Source organism: Carcharhinus amblyrhynchos, chromosome 5 (assembly GCF_965287045.1).
Source record: "Carcharhinus amblyrhynchos chromosome 5, sCarAmb.v2.hapA, whole genome shotgun sequence".
NCBI lineage: Eukaryota > Metazoa > Chordata > Chondrichthyes > Carcharhiniformes > Carcharhinidae > Carcharhinus > Carcharhinus amblyrhynchos.
In genome coordinates this window covers 95692062-95714871 of record NC_137328.1, presented here as the reverse complement: position 1 = coordinate 95714871, position 22810 = coordinate 95692062, and the positions used below count along the sequence as shown (strand labels likewise).

Genomic DNA, 22810 nt, shown 5'->3' with positions numbered 1-22810 from the left:
TCCCCAAATTTACTTACTTATCAAGCTTTTTTTTGTACATCCACCAATTATTGCTAATAGTTACATTGAGTTAGCTATTTAGAATTTTACTCCTTCTCATTCTGAGGAAGAGTAAGCACACAGAAAAAGAAGTCATGACATTTCATTGTTAATATTTTAGACCCATGTGTATTTTAATCAACACTAATGTCATTACTGCACTGAATATACAAACAACAATAAGACTGACTTCTATCAAAATTAGTTCTGTGAACAATAACTTGAAAGAACCAAAGATTATTTTCTGGAAAATACATTATTTCATCATGTGTAAGACAGTCCTCCAACATTAAAAAACTGTCTGCTTGCAGCATAAAATAATGTTTTGCACAGCAGTCAAGTTAAAATATAAATGAGAGAGAGGGCACGTGCTGGAGAAAGTAATGTAAACCGTGTCTGGAGACACTCAGGAAAAACCAATAAAGCCAGCCAGAAGACTGAAGATTTATAACTGCGTAAAATGTAAATAAGAAGTCTGGACCATCATGAAATTGCCCAATATGGAAGCTCAAGGACGATGAATTGAATGAAGGAATCTAACAAGAATATTTAATGTAAGTCTACACGCTCAGAATCCTTCTTTTCTTTGTCAAGCCCGTGTTTAATTGATCAATTCCAGGAAATGAGTGTCAGTTCAGCGCTCTTCGCAGACATCACAATATTGATACATTTCCCTCTGATCATCCCTCTTCAAACTTTCTTACTGAAAGTAAATTAAATTGTAGACCGTGATAAACGTGTTTTGCCCGTGGAAAGGCAGAGCTAAATTTGATAGTCCTGCCACATTCAGCTTTACTACAGCTTGGATATCACTCTGTTACCAATTACGCAAGCATTTATTGTCTATTCAGGAATGAGGTACTTGCTTTCGAAAAAGTGTTTCTCACTTAGCAACACTAACCTAACACATTAAAATCCAGTTTTTAAAATACTTCACTTTTTTTTAAATAAATGCAGCCAAATGCAACTGTTAATACGTAGAGAATCTTACTTTTCTGTTCCACACTGCTCTGCATAGTTTTGAAGGTTTACTTCAGAACTTATATTGTCCTATTGCAAAGTAGGTCTGGGAAGAGATGCAAAGATTTTTGTTGAGGTTCAGCCCAAACAGCTCTGTGATACAGGACTTGGTCCCATCAGCTGTTCCCACAGAGAAACATCAACTACTGCTGGAGGCCATCAACTTGGTGAGAGATACTCCTGCTTGCCTGAAACATATTGCTCTTCCAGTGCAGAGATGTACGTGACTGAGTGTTGCAGACTGGCACATTCCAACTACGTGCAAAGAGATGCACAAAGCTTGGGGGAGTCACCACAAAGAATACTGTTTAAGGTCCACCTGTTTTTATTAATGCTTGGCCAGCATTTATTATCCATCCCCAATTGCCCTTGGGAAGGTGGTGCTGAGCGGCCTTCTCGAACTGCTGCAATCCATGTGGTATAGGTAACCCACAGTGCTGTTAGGAAAGCAGCTGCAGGATTTTGACTTTGTGAGTGGTTTGGTACAACTGAGTGGCTCATTAGGCCACAGTATACCCAGCAGCTGGAAACTATGTAAAACCCTCTCGGGTGGTATCTTTGTATGGAAGATATATTGTAAATATTCCTTGTAACTGCTGATGTATTGAGGCACCTCAAGAATGCCACATACTCTATGGAAACAAGTTGGACTTTATTGCACTTTCTGTAATGGTTATGAATTGTTAATGAATGTAACTTTACAAATGTTCATAAATACATATTTTAGCAGGGGAGAATAAAGCTTTACTGCCCTAACTCACATCCTCGGCTGGATTTTCATGGAATTTGCGAGGCTCAGTGGAGGGGTGAAAATGATGGCTGGGATCCCTGATACCATTCCATGGTTTCCAATTTTCAGAAATACATTTTAAGCTGTTTTGGGTCATTAGCCTGCACTCAAGACATTGATAGCACAACTGGAGGTATAGACGTGTACATCCGAGTTCCCCACAACGATCATGGGGTTGGGTCAACTTTGCAAAGAACTGTAGTTCGTGGCAACTCAAGTGTTATGAACGCCAAGCTTTCGTGTGTCTGCATGAAGGAAGATTTTAAAAGGCAAGTCAAGGCCCGCATGTCCCCATCACCCCCCCCCCTACCCCTAACCATGCCTTGGCCCAATCCCTCACGTTAATATCTATAATAATTAAGCTTGTTTGAGAGCCCAAATATCCATTACAATCCAATAATGGATTGACAGCTTTAACTCTGATCTTTACTGTCAATCGAAAAAATGCTTACTTCTATAAAGGTAGAAAGGTTTCAAATGCCTTCAGTTTCTGGCTTGGATACTAAGAGGGCTGACTCATGGATGCTTTTATTGACATGCTATAAAGAGAGGATTTGATTTACAAAGGAAATGGAAAATTATGAATGATTAATTTTTTTAAATAATTTTTATTGGGTTCCTTGTTCCTGTACATTGTATAGTACGTGAACGGGATTCGAAGTGCCATAGCTTAGCATCACGGTGCATGAGGTGGCATGGACTGTGTGTTGGATGTGCAGAATACAAGGCCTTACCTTTTTCATTATAAAGGAGGACAAGTCCCACTGCACCGAGGTGAGCCTTTTAAACAGCCCACAACTGCCTCCAAACTCTTTTCCAGTCAGCTGGTCTAACTGCAGCTCACACCCAACAAAAATCCTGTCTTTCTCCCGTGTGGGCTAAGCTAGGAATTTTCCCAACTCCCGCATCGAATGAAAATTCAAACCAATATGGTGTGCTCATTGCTCTGCAGCAACCTCCAAATGTTATAAGAGCATCAATCAGATGGCATTTAAAGCCAATATGTTCTGGATCATAGCACTTGATAAAAGTTGGTGTTGCAACTCAGTTAGAGACAGTAGTATTTGTGTTGTTGGTTAGTATAATGTGATACTATTAAATCGATCTATAATGATCCTCAAACATCTTTTTAAAATCTAACATGTACTAGAAAAACAATATATTGGATATACCTTGAAAGAGTTTCATTTGGTGTTATTAGAATGAATTGTGCAAATGGTTACAGTACAGAATCCATTCAGTAATGTTGTGGTATAACAAGTTTTTAAGGGGCATCTTGACAAATACATAGATAGGATGGGAATAGAGGGATATAGTCCCCAAAAGGATGGAGGGTTTAGTTCAGTCAGCAGCATGGTCAGTGCAGGTTTGAAGGACTGAAAGGCCTGCTCCTGTGCTGCAATTCCCTTTGGTAGTAACAAGTGCATCATCAACCATTGTTGTTTTCTGTATGTTACCACATTCCCAATGTTTGCACAGAGGGAGACTGAGTGAAGGCCAGACATCTCTTCAAGGTAGAATATAAAAGACATTGATATTGGGCCATTATATCATGCTTCAGTGATTAGTTGAAGGAGGAACAAGTTCCAAGAACTTGTGGCATGTCAAAACCAGCTGCAGTTGCAAAATCAAATCTCAATGATTACCAGTTTTACAGTCTGTCCATAGCCCAGAGCAGCCTCTGCTTTTTACGTCTTAGGACTTGGTGTACATGTTTCACTGTGATCGATATTAAAACACATTGCCTAAAAAACTCTAGGGTTAAGATCTAAATTGAATTTCAAATCCATATCAAGCCAAACTGTACATTAACCAAGTAAATATTTTGCCTATAGATGAATTTACCAAATTCTTGAAGAAATTGGTGACATGTTATGCCAAAATCATTCTGCCCATTCTACAGCTAAAGTAATACCATGTGATGTCACACTGGAAATGATTATGTCAGAAGGCAGAAAAGAGCATCTGACAAAGAATATTATCTTTAGTTTGTTTTTAAAATAAGACAATTTAATACTGATTTCTTTCACATGTGCCCAATGTCCCAGTGTTCTAGACAACTATGCATCCACGGATTAATTTATCTGCTATTCTAAGGCCAATCTTTCTGAAGTATTTGAAACATTGCCTCATTTGAATAGATTGCAGAATCACCCATCTGTAGGAAGCTGCCCCCAGTCTTTTCTATCCTAGATCCAAAATAAATGACAGCTTTCCAACAAAATATTCCTTAAAAATCTCAAATGTTGGAAAAAAGAATTATGCTTTTGTTAATTTCTCCATATTGACTGTTGAGAATTTTCAAAAATATATTCAACAGTTAACTTCTACAAATCTTAGGTTGCATGTAGCTTTAACTCGACCCTGTATACTACCATCTCTATAAGATAGTGTTTGATTTTAACCGCCCCCCTCCACCCTGATTTTCTCTTCATTTTTTTCTGTACTCCTTCCTCACTCCACAGGAAATAGGAATCCTCCGGTCCTTGCTTATGTGGAAATTCCCTGTACGCAAGTAGTTTCCTTCCTTATTTTGTGAAGTGCCTTGGGCACCATTCTATCTTAAAGTGGTTGTATACATGAAAATGGTTGCTATCACAGTAGAGGGTGAATGCTGGCAATTTGTTCCCCCCCAATTATGGAAGCAGTCCTGCTTTCACCAGATAGCCACACATGAATTTCTAGCTAGAGTCACTGGATACGATCAGCACTGTCTGCAAACCTTTGCTGATGTTCCCTCCCTACTGCAAGGATGAAACCAGTTAGAAGCAGCCAACTGTTTTCCTGGTCTGTACTAGTCAAGAATCAATCTCAGAGACCATTGGCTTAATGCAACAACCAATAGCATCTTCAACCCATTGATCATTCAGGGAACTGTTGTGACATTTCTTTGGTTACTTGTGTTCACATATAGAAAAATATAAAAGCAATCTTCAGCTACATAGAAGTGGAATTAGGCACGTCATAATCATTCTTTGATATGAATAGTATTTCAATCAAACCCATGATTTTCAATACTTTAATTCATTACAGATAATATTTCCTGTGGGAGATGATCATCAGAATGGTGAAGATGACAATTTATTTTCTCTTGCAGGTGTCTTTCACAAGCACATTACTGCCACAAATATGTTGGTGACCAAAATATTCTGGGATTGCATGTGATGCAAGGACCACAGTTTGGGGTTAGTCCTGTCATAATTTCAACCCCATTTCCTGTTTACACCAGACAGATATTGCAAGCCATTAACAGCATTTTCAAAATCACTTTTATTCATTTGCTTTTGCATAATCCTTGGTTTCACAAGCTGTAGCAGTGCCGGCTAGAACCACAAATGGAATTGAACACATCTCAGTAGCTCCAATTACCAAGATAATCAAGTCATGTCATTTTATACATTTTGATCCTGAAATTCTATTGAGATTCCACTGGTCTTTTGCCATTAAGTCTAGTAGAGGTTTCAGAGAAAGTTAGGGAAACGGGTATTTCTGACAATTACCATGGGTGACCTGTGGAAGCCCAACTAAACTTCAGCCACATAGCATAAAACCAGATTGAATCCACATACTAACAGTCTGCATCTTGTGTTACTTGATCCTCCAAACTGGCTAAAAACAATCATTCGTAAATTATTAATTGGTGCATTGCTTAGAAAAACTTGCCCAATGGAACTACACCCAGATTAAATGGTGAAAACAGAATATTATTAAAGACCTGCAGAAGATTCATAGCTTTGGTGGGCATGGGTGATATCTTGCAAGTTCACACAGTCTAATATTTAAATAATTAGTATTTTTAAGCATAGAAGTATTACTGATTCGATGTTTAGTGATATTTTTGTGAACTTAAATTAATTTTGATTTTGCACCTGTTTAAAACAAGCTAATGAATAATGTGAAGACCACCGGTCTCATTTTATGGTTATATTAAACAATCTAGCACAAACAGTTTTATTTTTGTAGCCTGGTGTACTAGCTACAATTCTGGTTGCATTTGCAACAAGCCTTACCTCTAACATCTGCTGAAAATCTAGCTGAATGACGTGATACAAAGAGTTTGAGTTCTTGGTCTAGGTTGCAGGCTATCAAGTCTGTGTCCCAGGAGCGGATACCTGAAAAGAAAAGCAGCGATATGGGATTATCTCTGGTACATACCTGAATTTATAGTAAAGGACATGCACTTTGCTCAATCTCTATATCACTGATTATGTATTTAAAATGATTGTAACTAGCTGGTATCCCTTAGGTTCCAGTGCAATGATTGCATTGGCAGAAATTTTACAGCCCCTCCCACCAGCAGGATCTCTGGTCCTGCCAAGGTCAAGAGAGTTTTGAACACCCTGTCATTCCAATAACTCCCATGGATGCCCAAAAAAATTACAACATCATAATATAGTGCTTTGAGACAGTTCAAAAGTAATATAGTAAGTCATTTTAAATTTAATGAACACTATCCAGGACTGAGCCTTATGTGCCAGGAAAGCTCCAAGTTTAATCTTCAGTATCTGATGAGTAGGCTGATTCTGGCAGGACATTAGTCAGAATGTTACTGCTGGTCTCAGCACCACAGGTTGAGAAAAGGAAAATCAGACAGGGTTTCTAAAGCTGACCTCTTGCCAGATACCCATCCTAATTTGTGCATATGTGTAACCATAAGATCAAGGGAGGATTGGATCTTGGTTCAAATGCCCTACGAGGCCAAATAGCTGTATCCATGGAAAATTTACACTTGGCTAAAGACACAGGTGAACACCAAACCCCATTGATCCATATTCCTGATGTAAATCAATGTTGTCCAGAATAAGAGCAGTAAAAATATTTAGTGCATAATAACATTTCTGTAGAAAGATTATTTCCATTTTAACATCAAATTTCATGCAATATTGATTAAATATAACATCACAAATGTGATCATTCTTGTTATGAATGCTGGACTTGGAGGCATTTTAAACTGTCTTCTCTAATTCAAGGTAAAATAGCATTGTTTGGAGACAAGGCTATGTGACTCCATACGATATCTGCTCAGAAACAAACGCATGTGACCTGGTTTCCATGGTGACAGGGATCCAGGTCACACGATGTTAAAAGTACTATGCAGGTTTGAACATCGAACACAAATAAGGAAGCATTTCTCATGTTACATGTGGACTCAGGCTCAGAATAACCTATTTGTTACAGTAAACATTGAGTTGTCTTTTGCAATGATAACTGGGAAATTCAAATAACTTTTAAAAATATTATTGGTCTCTATGGGGGATCTTTAACACATAGAACATCTGTTTGAGAAATTAGGCTGTATAGAAGCTGGCTATATTGTTAGCACATACATCTAGACTTAAGTGAACAGTTACACCACTGACAGATTTTTTTATTCTAGATAAGTAGGAAATGTAACATCTGATGAATGCCTTTACTCAAAAACAGAGACATTAATTAAAAGCAGAAGGCCATTTGTCCCCTTAAGTCTGTGCCACCATTCAATAAGATCATGGCTGATCTGATTGAGGTCCTGTGTCACAATTTTGCCTACCCCTGTTGCTCTTGAGACTCAAGAGTCTATCCACCTCTGACTTAAAAAGTATTCAATAACACAGCCTCTACCACTCAAACTTCCGCTCACCTCCATCTTAAGGAAGTGACTCCTTATTTTTAATGCTGTGTTCCCCTTGTTCCGATCTCCCTCAAAAGAGGAAAACATGTTTTTAAATATCCACCCTATCAGTTTTCCTCTATACCAGAGGAAATGGTAGAGAATTGTGATGTTCTTATCAGGGATTCAATTGGGGAAGGAGATGTACTTGACTAGAAGTGCAAAGATGCTTTCTCATGAGTCACGTCACATCTTCCCTCATGGAAGACGGCAACATACCGACACTGAGTAACAAAACAGCCTTTGGGCAATAATGCTGTGCAATTCTCAATATAACCACCATTTGCAATGAAATAATTGATGTTTACTAAATAGCTACCATTGATCCACCCGATTCAAATCTTGATAAATTAATATCCAATTTGGTTTTCCTTGAGATGAGCGAGGAAATAGGGCAGCAATTCCAAAGGAATAGAATATATCCATGCCTATGCCCCAAGAGTTGAACAGATCTCAGTTTGTTTTCTGCTAACCAAAATTTTGACTAGTTCCTGGAGCCAAACATTAAATTGCTGAATTGGCCTCAAGCCAATAAAATTCAAAATCCTATCCTTGCAATTATTTACAGTTAGTTGCTTGTGCCAAACTTGCAGATACATTAGTTTCTTCTTGCAAGCCAGAAGAGCAGCAAAAGGATACTGTGACTAATTATTTTAATGTGCAGGCAGGCATCCAATTCCTAATTCTAATCACTGCAGTGAAAGAGATGTGTCACCTCAGACAGTTTAGGGAATCAAAATATCTATTAGGTTATTGCTGTGGACTTGCTTGACTGCCCATATCAGCTGGTTTGTAAAGTACCTGCTTGATTATCAGAAAGCATCTCCGACAGGTACAACTGCCTCTCAATGCTGCATCTCACTATTGCATATGTCCAGGAATCATTTAAATACCTGTTCAATACATTACATTCTACATTTTTAGTGAACAATGAAAAACATCATTTTTGAAAAAAAATTATTCTAAGGATATAGGTACCATAGCAAGACTGGCTTATGTTGTTCACTCCTCGATTTGATGCAATCGGTTAGATTGCCAAGGCCGCTTCAGAAGCGGTTAAGAATCAACATGTTAGTATGGAATAGGAGTTGTTTGTTGGTTAGACTGGGTGAGGACATTGCCTTTCTTTCCCCAAAAAGGTATTTGTTGAATTTTTTTTTTTACAAGAACTGTCATTTTTGTGATCACTTGATACAAGCTTTTCTTCTTTGTTTGCAAATTTTTAAAATTAAAATCCTCAAATTGCCATGGGGCGGGGGGGTGAAATCATTCGGCCAGACCTTGGTTTATTAGTCAAAAGACTTAACCACTACGTTACCATACCAATCTAATAACAATGGTGCTGCCAGAAGCCAAAAGGATGTACAAGAAAGCTTTGACTTCTATTTCTAGAAAATATTGCAAATGAGAACAAATTTAACCTGTATGCCAGAACAAAATTTCTATCACAGCGCAATATTTAGAGAGTGCTGCAAAAAATGTGCTTTTGCCCATCTTCAATTTAAATTATACTTGCAGGATCGGGGGAAGTCTGTAATGATTATATTGTGGAGATGGAGGATAAAAAGGAAAAAGGCAGTACGCACAATACAAAAAGGTATCTGCTCCATTGATTAAAAATCTATCTTTAAAATGAGTTTATAAAAATATTAGGAAAAAAGCAAACATTTAGTATGGATGGATATCATGATTCTGGTTACAAAGGGAAGATGCTATAATTAAATAAAAGCTCATTTAAAATTGTAAGAAAAACCACCCAAGTTAGCTCAAGAAGAACAAGCAGACCTAATTTTTTTTTTAATTCTAAATTTCTCTGTATAGTCAGTTTCACCTTGCTGCCTGAAGATAGATGGGCATCCTGTCACTCATTTTATTCATAAGCACAAGCGTATACTTGTGGACAACAAAGTATATGCTTCCTTTATTCAGCTACAAATATTCTTTGTCCTGCCATGAGCTGGAACCTTCCAATACCAGTGGCAGAGGGTAAAATGAAAAATTAAACCCAATCCAACCTTTGAACAGGCATGTCCCCTGTTGACTAAGTATGGAGTAGCAACCAGTGATTATGGAGAAATCGACTGCTCTAGTTGCCCCACCCATCTGAATGAACAATGAGACATGGAGTCCAGAAGCCTAAGGAAATTTAAATAGGAAAGCCAGCCAAGGACAGACAGGTGGGCCTGGGCAAAAGCACAGCAATAATTATTAATAGATTTTTAAAAAAGTATGCCCCCTACATTCAATTAATGCTAGGGAGAGGGGTGGTGGATGTGATCTTGGAAATATAATTTGCTCTCTATTCTTCCATTTACACTCAGTGCTACTGCTCAAAATAATAATCAGTAAACTGTTTTTCATTCCTATATCATCAATCCTGGAAGTCACATACTTGTGAAACTGAAATTGCTACTTTTTTCAGTATAAAATCCATATCTTCTTACAATATTTGCAAATGATACCAGTATTACCCCTGTCACACTAATTAATACCCAAAGGGGTCTTGGTTTGAAATATATGTTTGTATCCCCCTGTGAGCATCGGATAATACTTGGCAACAGTTCAATTTTCCAGAACAATCTAATGCGTGTGGAATGTGTCTTTTAAACCGCAGGAAAATGCACCTCATCTCTTTCTAAATGAAGGAACAGAGTAATTCTGCTCCTGACGCTGAGCTCGCCCTCTCCATTTGTCTGTTGCAAAGCAATGATAGAACCAGCTCGAATCAAAACGTTTCAATGCGTTTTGCATTCAGTTCTGAAAGGTGTTGAGAGCTCTCCTGACATCTCAGGGTGGGGGTGGGAGGTGGGGGGTGTTGCGGGACTACAATTCCCAGCAGGCGGCTGTCTCAGTGTCCCTCCCTTTGTCTGGATCTACACTCGCAGCTTCCGGAGAGACCGCACTGCGGAGAGTGCGCCACGCCCACGGGCCGGTACCGGCTCAATGAATGAGATACAGCAGCAGCAGCAAGTCAGGGCGTTGCAAAGCATATTTCTCACCATCATTCGGTTCTCTTTATTACCCGCCCCCCCCCCCCCCCCGAAATCTTTAATATTCAACTCTTCACTCATCATTTCAACAAAAATGTTCTTATGCAATTCTCCCCGCGGTTTGAATGTGATCAAATGGGATTTCTGCTTGCTGTCAATTTCAGATAAGACTTCATGCTTTCATGCATGGTGGCGGACACAGGAGACAACGCCTCTCACTCAATCCATGCAATGCCTCAATGCCCCACCCAGAAGAGAAGCAATAAATGACCCCATTGATTCCAAATATCAAATGCAAACGTACCCAATAAAAACACATATGTAAAAGATGCTACAATAAGTTTGCAGATCATGGCCAGACAATTAAAAAAAGGGTGTTTTTTTTCATTTTACCGTACAAGCTGAGTGGCTGCATTGTTATACATGCTGGTGAACTTTGCTTGATTCAATACCATTTTTGGTCGTACTTTTTTTTGTTGTTTAGGTGTTTTGGCTAAAGATCGACATGCAGTGAAGGAATAAAGTGGATTTCAATGGACTGTTCCATCAATTCCGCCCCTACCTTTGGGATAACACTTTAGCATTATGTGTTAAATATTGTGCTCTGATCTGGATTTTTATCTGTTTCCAATAAATGCGCTTAAACATTAAAAGAAAACAAGCCAGCGATCCAGATTTCCGCAATTGCCTTTAATGGTAGCCCAGACCCGCAATGCCAACAGATGATTTGGATGTGGAGTAGACAGGGAGTGGTGCCTTATCTTTCAGCTAAGTATTTATCTTTTCATCCATAATACAAATTAAGGATCAAATGAAAGTGCATCTCTTAAATGCATCGGTGCCCTGCATCTTGATTTCTTCAAGGTTATTTCTAAGTCGCAAACACAAGTACAGGTTAAAATTCTAAAAGCAAGCCCAGCCAGTTTCAAAATCATTGGAATGTGATTTTGTTTTGATTTTGCAATATTACATATAAATTCAGTATTTTATATACTGAACATTCCTCCCCCACCCATCCCTGCCATTATTCCTAATGCCCCGCGTTCATATCAATTAATGCTGTTGGCAAGCCCCTTACCTCGCTCTATATCTGAAATGGCACATCTCAGATGATCTTCGGTAACAATTTCCCCAATAACCACTAGTAAATAGAACTTATTGTCGAGGAATCGGTGAGTCAGGCTTGTGTTTGATGGTGATGGGCTTAGTTTGCTACACGAAGCCTCTGGGTCCTCGTCTATGGTCGCCATCCTCAGTCTCTCTGTCCGGAGCGGGCACTAGACAGGGAGCGAGTGAGCCTGGGAGGCGAGGCTGGAGCGCTTTTATAGCGCAGACGTTCGCCGGCTCCCGGGGAGGAGAGACAGCGAAACTGCCTCCTTCCCAACGCCAACTGATGTCATCGGCAGCGAATCAGACCGTCGGCAAGCCGAGGCGAAACGTCCTCCACTTTGCAGCAATTATTAGATTACAGTGCAGCCAAAGATTCCGCCAAGTTTCATTGTTTTGCTTTCCCAAACAGCACTGTGCTCCGTTATCTTCTCCTCCTGACAATCCAGGTCAGGATACATCCAGGATTAACCCCTCCAATTGCCACATGGTTATTCGGGTATAGCTGGGATAATCTCCATGTCATGAGGGATGTTTCACTTAGTTAAGAAAGCCCATGTAACTCTATACTTCAACCATTAACTCTTGACTATCACTCAACACAGTGATCACACCAGTAAGAACATAAGAACGTAAGAAATAGGAGCAGGACTAGGCCCTTCGAGCCTGCCCCGCCATTCAACAAGATCATGGCCGATCTGTCGCTGCTCAGTTCCACTTTCCCGCCCTCTCCCCATAACCCTTAATCCCCTCTCTTATCAAAAACCCATCAACCCGCGTCTTAAAAATATTTAGCGAGGCAGCCTCCACCACTTCAACGGGCAGAGAATTCCAGAGATTCACCACCCTTTGAGTGAAGAAGTTCCTCCTCAACTCCGTTCTAAACCGCCCCCCCCTTTATCTTGAGGCTGTGCCCCCTAGTCCTACTGTCTTTTTTGAGCGGGAAGAGTCTCTCCACCTCTATCCTGTCCATCCCATTCATCATCTTATACGTCTCAATGAGATCGCCCCTCATTCTTCTAAACTCTAACGAGTACAAGCCCAGTTTATTCAGCCTCTCCTCATAGCTCAACCCCCTCAACTCCGGTATCAGCCTAGTAAACCTCCTCTGCACTCCCTCCAAGGCCAAAATATCCTTGCGCAGGTGCGGCGCCCAAAACTGCACACAGTACTCCAGCTGCGGCCTCACCAATGCCCTATACAGCTGCAGCAAGACCTCCCTACTTTTATATTCAATCCCCCTCGCTATGAAGGCCAGCATCCCATTCGCCTTCCTGACCACCTGCTGCACCTGCAAGCTGGGTTTTTGCGACTCATGCACAAGGACCCCGAGGTCCCTCTGCACCGTCGCCTGCTGCAGTTTTTCGCCCTGTAAGTAATAGTCCTTCCTACCATTCTTCCTACCAAAGTGGACCACCTCACACTTGCCAACATTAAATTCCATTTGCCATTTCCTGGCCCATTCGCCCAGCCTATCTAGATCCTTCTGCAGACTCTCCACACCCTCCGCACAATTTGCCGTTCCCCCAATCTTGGTGTCATCAGCAAATTTCGACACCCTACACTCGGTTCCCTTCTCCAGATCATCTATATAAATGGTAAAAAGCTGAGGCCCCAGCACCGACCCCTGGGGCACTCCACTAGTCACCATCCGCCAATCCGAATAGCACCCGTTGACCCCCACTCTCTGCCTCCTATTTAGAACATAAGAACATAAGAAATAGGAGCAGGAGTAGGCCATCTAGCCCTTCGAGCCTGCCCCGCCATTCAATAAGATCATGGCTGATCTGTTGTGGCTCAGTTCCACTTTCCCGCCCTCTCCCCATAACCCTTAATCCCCTCTCTTATCAAGAACCCATCAACCCGCTTCTTAAAAATATTTAGCGAGGCAGCCTCCACCACTTCAACGGGCAGAGAATTCCAGAGATTCACCACCCTTTGAGTGAAGAAGTTCCTCCTCAACTCCGTTCTAAACCGCCTCCCCTTTATCTTGAGGCTGTGCCCCCTAGTCCTACTGTCTTTTTTGAGCAGGAAGAGTCTCTCCACCTCTATCCTATCCATCCCATTCATCATCTTATACGTCTCAATGAGATCTCCCCTCATTCTTCTAAACTCTAACGAGTACAAGCCTAGTTTATTCAGCCTCTCCTCATAGCTCAATCCCCTCAACTCCGGTATCAGCCTAGTAAACCTCCTCTGCACTCCCTCCAGGGCCAAAATACCCTTGCGCAGGTGCGGCGCCCAAAACTGCACACAGTACTCCAGCTGCGGCCTCACCAATGCCCTATACAGCTGCAGCAAGACCTCCCTACTTTTATATTCAATCCCCCTCGCTATGAAGGCCAGCATCCCATTCGCCTTCCTGACCACCTGCTGCACCTGCAAGCTGGGTTTTTGCGACTCATGCACAAGGACCCCGAGGTCCCCGAGGTATTTGACAACCAATCCTCTATCCACGCTAACACCCTACCCCCAACTCCATGTCCCTCGACCTTCTGCAATAACCTCTTGTGAGGTACTTTGTCAAACGCCTTCTGAAAATCTAGAAAGACCAGATCCACCGGCTCTCCTCTATCCACCGCCCTAGACACATCCTCATAGAACTCCAGTAAATTTGTCAGACACGACTTCCCTTTAATGAAACCGTGCTGCGTCTGCTCTATCAAGCAATTCCCTTCAAGATGCCTCACAATTTCCTCCTTAATGACAGATTCTAACATTTTACCCACCACAGATGTTAAACTAACCGGCCTATAATTCCCCGCCTTTTGCCTGGCACCCTTCTTAAACAACGCCAACACCTCAGTGGCACAGTGGTTAGCACTGCTGCCTCACAGCACCAGGGACCGATTCCCAACTTGGGTTACTGTCTATGCAGTGCCTACACATTCTCCCCGTGTCTAAGTGGGTTTCCTCTGCGTGCTCTGATATTCTCCCACAGTCCGAAAGACATCTGGTTTGATGCATTGGCCATGCTAAACTCTCCCTCAGTGTACCTGAACAAGTGCTGGAGTGTGGTGATTAAGGGATTTTCACAGTAACTTCATTGCAGTGTTAATGTCAGCCTACTTACGACACTAATAAAAAAACTTAAACCTTCATGACCCGCAGTGAAACAGAAAGAGTTGAAAGGAGGCCATTTGGCCTATCTTGCTTGTGCTGAGCATAACATGATACCCCAGTCTAATCCCGCCACTAATGGAATGCACTAAAGAGTACCCCATGTACACACAGCATGCATGTTTAAGGAATTGGGCAAGTGATCCTGGACTCCAATGGCTTTAGCCTTCAAACCTCCTCAAAATTCAAGACTCCTTTGGCACAGATTCCTTGCCACAGCTGCTGAGCTCAGCTTTGACTGTGCCAGCACTTCATTGCCCTGCCAATGTCTGTCATAGACCTGGAGGAACAAGAAGAGATGATGCAGGGGGAAGAAAAGCCAATGTCAGGCACTAATGCAGAATCTACCCGCGAATGACACTTTCAGATTCAGGTATTTGAAACATGGCCCTGTCTGATGGCACTTGTCTTCCCTGCCTCTGCTGTAGGAGAAAGGCTGCAGAGGAGTTATAACTAACCAGTGGAGCCCGTCTTCAAATACAGTCTGGCACAGGGATACACTTTGCTTTCCTGCGAAAGTTAACAAAATATTGAACTTTCAAATACTAGATAAGCATAATGAGAGAGAAATTACTGGAGGGACTGGCATCCTTGAAAGTGGATAAATCACCAGGTGATTGTATCTCTGGCTATTGAATGAAGCCAGCAAGGAAATTGCAGGAGCTCTGAGGTTCATTTTACAATCCTTACTAGATACAGGTGAGGTACTGGAGGATTGGAGGTCTGCGAACATTTTACCATTGTTCAGAAAGAGTGCGGGGGATAGGCCAAATAATTATAGATCGGTCAGTCTGACTTCAGTGGTGGGTAAAATATTGCAATAGGATAGACTGTCACTTCGAAAGGCATGAATTGATCAGAGATAGTCAGCATGGTTTTGTTAGGGAAAGATTGTGTCTTACTAACTTAATAGAATGTTTTGAGGAAGCAACACGAAGAATTGATGAGGATAGTGCGGTGAATGTTGTCTATGAGGGTTTCAGTAAGGTATTCGACAAGGCCCCACATGTCAGACTGGTCAGTAAAATGAGATCTCATGTGATATAGGGGAAGGTGTCTGGTTGGATCCAAAATTGGCTCAGTGACAGGAAACAAAGGGGAATGGTTGATGCGTGTTTTTGCGAATGGAAAACAGTTTCCATTGGTGTTCCATAGGGCTCAGTGTTAGGGCCCTTGCTGTTTGTTGTATATTGTTATGAAACAGAAGAAGTTTTAAGAAATCTACGTTTGCATTGTTGGATATTGCAAATAGAGTGCAGATTTATAGAATCATAGAATCCCCACAGTGCAGGAAAGGCTGCTTGGCTCATCGAGTCTGCACCAATTCTCTGACAGAGAATTGCCCTATCTCTGTAACCCATTTACCATGGTTAATCCATCTGACCTATATATCTTGGGGCAATTTAACATGGCTAATCCACGTACCAGCATATCTTTGGTCTGTGGGAGGAAACTGGAGCACCTGGAGGAAACCCACACAGACACAGCAATGACGTGCAACCTCCACACAGTCACCCAAGGGCAAAGTTGAACCCGAGTCCCTGGAGCTGTGAGGCAGGAATGCTAACCACTGTGCCACTGTGCTGCCCTCAATTTTTTAATTGAGATTTAAATGAGTTTATTAAGTGTTTATGTGTTAGAAAGGATGAAATTCCAGTAAGATTCATGTTAAACAAAGGTTTTTCAAGTATGGGGTCACTGTGTCTCTATTGTGCTTTGAGAGAGTTTACAACATGAAAAGCAAACTAATGTAAAGAAAGATTGAACTGTTGCCTAGCAAACAGGAGCCACCTTTAAGTTAGACAGACCCTCTGAGTTTAGCTTGAACAGCACCCAAGCAATTGGAGCTAGGTAGTCAGAGAGAAGGCAGCTCTCACAATTCTGCCAGAAACAGATGCGACACAGTGGAGCAATGGCAAGAAGGCAAGTCATGATGTGGGTATGCCGGCGTTGGACTGGCGTAAACACAGTAAAAAGTCTGACAACACCAGGTTTTAGTCCAACCTATTTATTTGATAATATACTCACAAGCTTTCGAGGGACACCCTCTTCGTCAGGTGAATGGAGAGTTCTGGCCTCAGACAGAGCATATAAAGCACAGACAGTTTACAGATTACTGATTAGAATGCGAATCTTTACACCTGACCTGAAGTGGCTGATAATGTGAGTGGAAGGAGCACTGATCACAGTTTAAAGAGATGTGTATTGTCTCCAGACAGTACAGTAAGTGAGGTTTTGCAAACCCAGGCAAGTCACGGGGGTTACAGATAGTGCGACATGAACCCAAGATCCCTGTTGAGACCGTCCTCATGTGTGCGGAACTTGGCTATCAGTCTCTGTTCAGCGACTCTGCGCTGTCGTGTGTCATGAAGGCCGCCTTGGAGAATGCTTACCCGAAGGTCAGAGGCTGAATGCCCGTGACCACTGAAGTGTTCGCCAACAGGAAGGGAACAGTCTTGCCTGGTGACTGTCGAGCGATGTTCATTCATCCGTTGTCGTAGCGTCTGCATGGTCTCCCCAATGTACCATGCTTCGGGACATCCTTTCTTGCAACGTATCAGGTAGACAATGTTGGCCGAGTTGCAAGAGTATTTACCATGTACCTGGTGGATGGTATTCTCACGTGTGATGATGGTATCCATGTCGATGATCCAGCATGTCTTGCAGAGGTTGCTGTGGCAGGGTTGTGCGGAGTCTTCAACATATCATTGATGAAGACGAACATCTCGCCAGGGCTATCCCCACACCCCCACTTCTTGCTTTCAGACAACCACACAACCTCAAACAGACCATTGTTCGCAGCAAACTACCCAGCCTTCAGGAGAACAGTGACCACAATACCACACAACCCTGCCACAGCAACCTCTGCAAGACATGCCGGATCATCGACATGGATACCATCATCACACGTGAGAATACCGTCCACCAGGTACATGGTAAATACTCTTGCAACTCGGCCAACATTGTCTACCTGATACGTTGCAAGAAACGATGTCCCGAAGCATGGTACATTGGGGAGACCATGCAGACGCTACGACAACGGATGAATGAACATCGCTCGACAGTCACCAGGCAAGACTGTTCCCTTCCTGTTGGCGAACACTTCAGTGGTCACGGGCATTCAGCCTCTGACCTTTGGGTAAGCATTCTCCAAGGCGGCCTTCATGACACACGACAGCACAGAGTCGCTGAACAGAGACTGATAGCCAAGTTCCGCACACATGAGGACGGTCTCAACAGGGATCTTGGGTTCATGTCGCACTATCTGTAACCCCCGTGACTTGCCTGGGTTTGCAAAACCTCACTTACTGTACTGTCTGGAGACAATACACATCTCTTTAACCTGTGATCAGTGCTCCTTCCACTCACATTATCAGCCACTTCAGGTCTTGAACAGCAGGTTAGGTGTAAAGATTCGCATTCTAATCAGTAATCTCTAAACTGTCTGTGCTTTATATGCTCTGTCTGAGGCCAGAACTCTCCATTCACCTGACGAAGAGGGTGTCCCTCGAAAGCTTGTGAAGAAGGCAAGTCCCAGAAATGAAAAAAAACAGTTCTAGAAACCAGGAAATTAGAAGAGAGTTTCAGGAAGATTTGAACAAAGTACTGTTCGTTGAAGTTAAAGACAGGGCTGAAAAGTGCAGACCTGTTGAAGTTGGCTAGAGAGAAGCCAGAAATCTTAAATATTTCTAACCTTATTGTGACCTTAGTACAGCCTGTGACACAGTAGTGATTTATTGGGGGCTGGGTATCTGAGAGATGGTGTGGAAGCTTGGATGCATGTGGCAATTCAAGACAGGGGAAACTGGAAAAAGAGTTGGAAATACTGGAAATGGACCCTTGCTGAAAAAAGCTGGGAGAAGGCATCGCTCGGGAGATTTTAAGACCGGTCTTTTTGAGAGCGGAATTTGGAAACTGTCATGTGATAATCATCTTCAGGGATTTTAGAAATCTATAGAAGTTCGATTGGGTAGCATCTTCCACTTGGTTTCAGAATGGGGTGTGTCTGACCACAGTTGGCCTGTTGATTTACAGGGACTATATATTTACTGACAACATTAGAGCTTAAGCTATATTTTGTAGCCTGTTTATCCTTAAAATCTGCATACATTTGTGAAAATAAGTGGGAGTGAAGAAGAATTACCATCTAACTTTTCATTATTAATAATTTTTTTGTTGTTACTAAAAGCTAACTGACATTCCTGTGACTCTGTTCATCCATGTATTTTTTAAAAAAGTAGAAGTTATTGTCTTTTGAGCCAGGGTTCTATTTTCGAAGTAACATCAACTGGGATCGTAACAATATATTAATGATTTAGACTTAAATGTGGGTGGCATGAGTGGGAAATTTGCAGATGACACAAAAAATGGTCATGTAGTTGATAGTGAAGAAGATGGAGTAACATCCATTGACTCCAGAATCATAATGATTGGTTGAGTGGGCAGAGAAGTGGCAAATGGAATTAAATCAGAAAAGTGTGAGGTAATGCATTTGGGCAGGACACCAAAGCAAGGGAATGCTCAATATAATAAATAGTGTAGACAGCAAAGACTTAATTCCCCGAGCTGAGGGGTCAGTTATCAGTGGGCATAGATTTAAGGTGATTGGTAGAAGGATTATAATTATTTATTGTTATTAGTGCCACAAGAGACTGACATTAATACTGCAATGAGGTTACTTTGAAAATCTCCAAGTTGCCACACTCCAGCGCCTGTTCGGGTACACTGAGGGAGAATTTAGTATGGACAATGCACCTAGCCAGCACATCTTTCAGACTGTGGGAGGAAACTGGAGCACCCGATTATTGAGGACATGAGGAAACCTTTTCATCCAGAGGCGGTGGGCATCTGGAATTCACTGCCTAAGTTGGTGGTTGAGACTAAAATGCTCAATTCATTTAAAAGGAACCTGGATCTGCATCTGAAGTGCTGTAACCTGAGTACAAGGCTATGGACAAGATGGGAAATGAGATTAAAATGAGTGGCTAGTTTCCTTTCTCCTTTCTCTTTTTTGACTAGTACAGACACAACGGGCTGAATGGCCTTTTCCATAACATTTCTCCAGCTCTGTGATTCAGATGCTTTCGAACCATGTCTGGTGACAGTTGCAAATTAGTCAGGCCACCCGCCGCTCACTTCAAGCATGTCACAGAAGCCATGCTTTCCAAAACCAACATTTCTGCCACCTCCCGATTGAAAAAAGGCCATAACAGTGTATTGGATTGGATTGATTAAGGCTAGTGAGGACCAAAGGACCTATGTTTAAACTGCCTCTGAGTAGAAATACCTCAGCTATTCGGCTCCTGTTCTTTTCTCAGAGGGCAGTAAGCCTCCAGAATAGATTGTTTACCTGGGATGACCGATTCTGCCTCTCCTCGCACTTTCTGGAAGAAGTGGGGCTAGTTATTGATCAAAGCAGAGGTTGTATCGCATAGAAAATGAGTCATTTTACAAATAACACATAGCTGAGGTGATCTCCTAGACTGGTTTTGATCATCTGAGGGGGGGTTGAAGAAAAACTCTCTTTTCTCTCTGTAACCCACACATTTGCCACAGTTAATCCACCTATCCTGCACATCTTTGGACTGTGGGAACACCCAGAGAAACCTACAGACACAAGGAGACCGTGCAAACTCCACACAGACATCCACTCAAGGCCAGGATTGAACCCAGGTCCCTGGTGCTGTGATGCAGCAGTACTAACCACTGTGCCTCCTTTCGAATCATTCTTGTAAATCTTGACCACACCCTCTATGCCTCTATTTATGAAGCCCAGGACTCCATGTGCCTGATTAACCCCTTTCTCAACTGGTCCTGCCACCTACCCCCAGTCTCTTTGTTCCTGTACCCCCTTTAGAATTGTATGCATTATTCTAGATTGTCTTTCCTCATTCTTCCTACAGACAGGTATAACTTCACCCTTCTCTGCATTAAATTTCATTTATCTATGGTGTCATGCAAGCTAACACAGATCCAAGTTTTGTGTCATTTGCAAATCTGAAATAATTTCCTGCACATCTATGTAATTAATATAGACCTAAAAAAAACAGTAATATTAAGCGCTGGTGTTCCCCACTATATATATTCTTCCAACCTTAAATTCACCTGCACACCACCACTATCTCTTCCCTGTCACTCAGCCAACTTCATATCCATAGCCAGTATTGCTTTTACTCTATGTTTGGCAGCAGGATTCTCTGAAGTGCAAGGCCTCACAATAACCCCTTGGTATATATGAATAGGAAAATTAGGACCTTCGGAGTAGAATAATGTCAACACTGATGAAAGGCCAATGTCAGGAAGGCCTTTGGACAAAGAGTTAAGGATCAACCTTGAAATGTTTTCATGCAGAGAGTGATTAACATTTGGAATGTACTTATGAGTAGAGTGTAACAGAGGCAAAGGCCCAGAATTTTTCTGTCACAGACAGCCCCTGGAAAAATGGCAGATGAACCTGGAAACCAAGTCCTGCCCCTGAACATGGCACTTCCTGTTTTCAGGATGGCAACACCGGAGCTGAATGGTTTCTGGAAGAAGCTGGCCTCTTAAATCAGCAACCGAAAGAGAAAATGCTGGAAAATCTTAGCAGGTATGGCAGCATCTGTAAGGACAGAAAAGAGTTGACGTTTCGAGTCCAGCCGACCCTTTATCAAAGCTAAAAGTGGGAGATATTAATACTGCATGGGAAGAGAATGGAAGATGAGTCACAGCCACAGAGACCAGGGAAAAAGCTGCTAATGGTAGCCAACAGAGAGAATAAAGGGCACGAATGGCCAAACGGCAGAGAAGCTAAAATAAGAGGGTAAATTGTGACAGATGAAGATGTGGGGGGAGGTCAGGGAAATGGGAGGAAGAGAGGTAACAATTAGAAGAAGGGGGAAAGGGAAAGCAAAGGGGGAGAAAGGATAAGGAAATGGGGGATGAAGTTGGGGGAAAGAGTTGGGGAAAAAAATGAGGAAAGACAATAAAGAAATAAAAGATAGGAAACAGTAAAAAAAATTAAGTAAAATGGAAACAAAGGTGTTGAGGTGGGGTAGAGCTAATCATCTGAAGTTGCTGAATTCGATGTTGAGACTGGGAGGTTGTAAAGTGCCAAGCCAGAAGATGAGATGCTGTTCCTCCAGTTTGCTTTGAGCTTCACTGAAACATTGCAGCGGGGCAAGGACAGACATGTGGGCATGGGACCAGGATTGTGTGTTAAAATGACAAGCAACAGGAAAGGTCAGGCTCCTGATTGTGCACAGGCCGAAGGTGCTCAGTAAAACGATCACCCAGTCTATGCTTGGTCTCTCTTGAGGAGACCACATTGGGAGCAGTGAATGTAATGCACCAAATTGAAAGAGGTGCAAGTGAAACGCTGCTTAACGTGGAATGAGTGTTTTGGATCTTGGATGGTGAGCATAGAAGAGGTAAAGGGGCAGGTGTTACATCTTCTGTGGTTGCGTGGGAAGGTGCCATGAGTGACGGGAAAGGTGTTGGGTATAGCGGAGGAGTGGACTAGGTTATCCCGGAAGGAACGGCCTCTGCAGAATGCTGACAGAGCGATTGAGGGAAGACATGTTTGGTGGTGGTATCGTGCTGGAGTTGACAAAAATGGTGGAGGATTATGCTTTGCATGCAGAGGCCAGTGGAGTGAAATGTGAGAACAAGAGAGACTCTTTCCTTGTTCTGGGAGGGAGGGGAAGGGGTTAGAGTCCATAAGATCATAAGACATAGGAGCAGAATTAGGCCACTCGGCCCATTGAGTCTGCTCCACCATTCAATCACAGCTGATATTTTTCTCATCCCCATTCTCCTGCCTTTTCCCTGACTTCCTTGTTAATCAAGAACCTATCTATCTCTGTCTTAAAGACACTCAATGACCTGGCCTCCACAGCCTTCTGCGGCAAAGAGTTCCATAGATTCATCACTCTCTGGCTGAAGAAATTCCTCCTTATCTCTGTCTTAAAGGATCGTCCCTGAGGTTGTGCCCTCTGGTTCTAGTTTTTCCTACTAGAGGAAACATCCTCAGCTCCTTCACAGAGGTGAAGGAGCTGAGAGAAAATTTCCCTTTTAAATAAACATCTGCCTTTATTGAAGTGGCATTTGGGTAGG

The 22810-nt window shown here is 42.2% G+C and overlaps 1 protein-coding gene across 1 annotated transcript in view; it reads right to left on the bottom strand.

Moving 5' to 3' along the window:
• map1b (microtubule-associated protein 1B) overlaps nt 1-11770 on the bottom strand; it is a 113750-nt gene extending 101980 nt beyond the window's left edge. Inside the window, exons 1-2 of the mRNA XM_080189235.1 lie at nt 11568-11770; nt 5860-5961 (exon numbers count right to left, since the gene is read on the bottom strand). Of these exons, the coding sequence (XP_080045361.1) occupies nt 5860-5961; nt 11568-11739 (274 nt within the window). The 5' untranslated portion in view covers nt 11740-11770. The remainder of the gene's footprint in view (nt 1-5859; nt 5962-11567) is intronic.
• Nucleotides 11771-22810: the final 11040 nt, after the last annotated feature.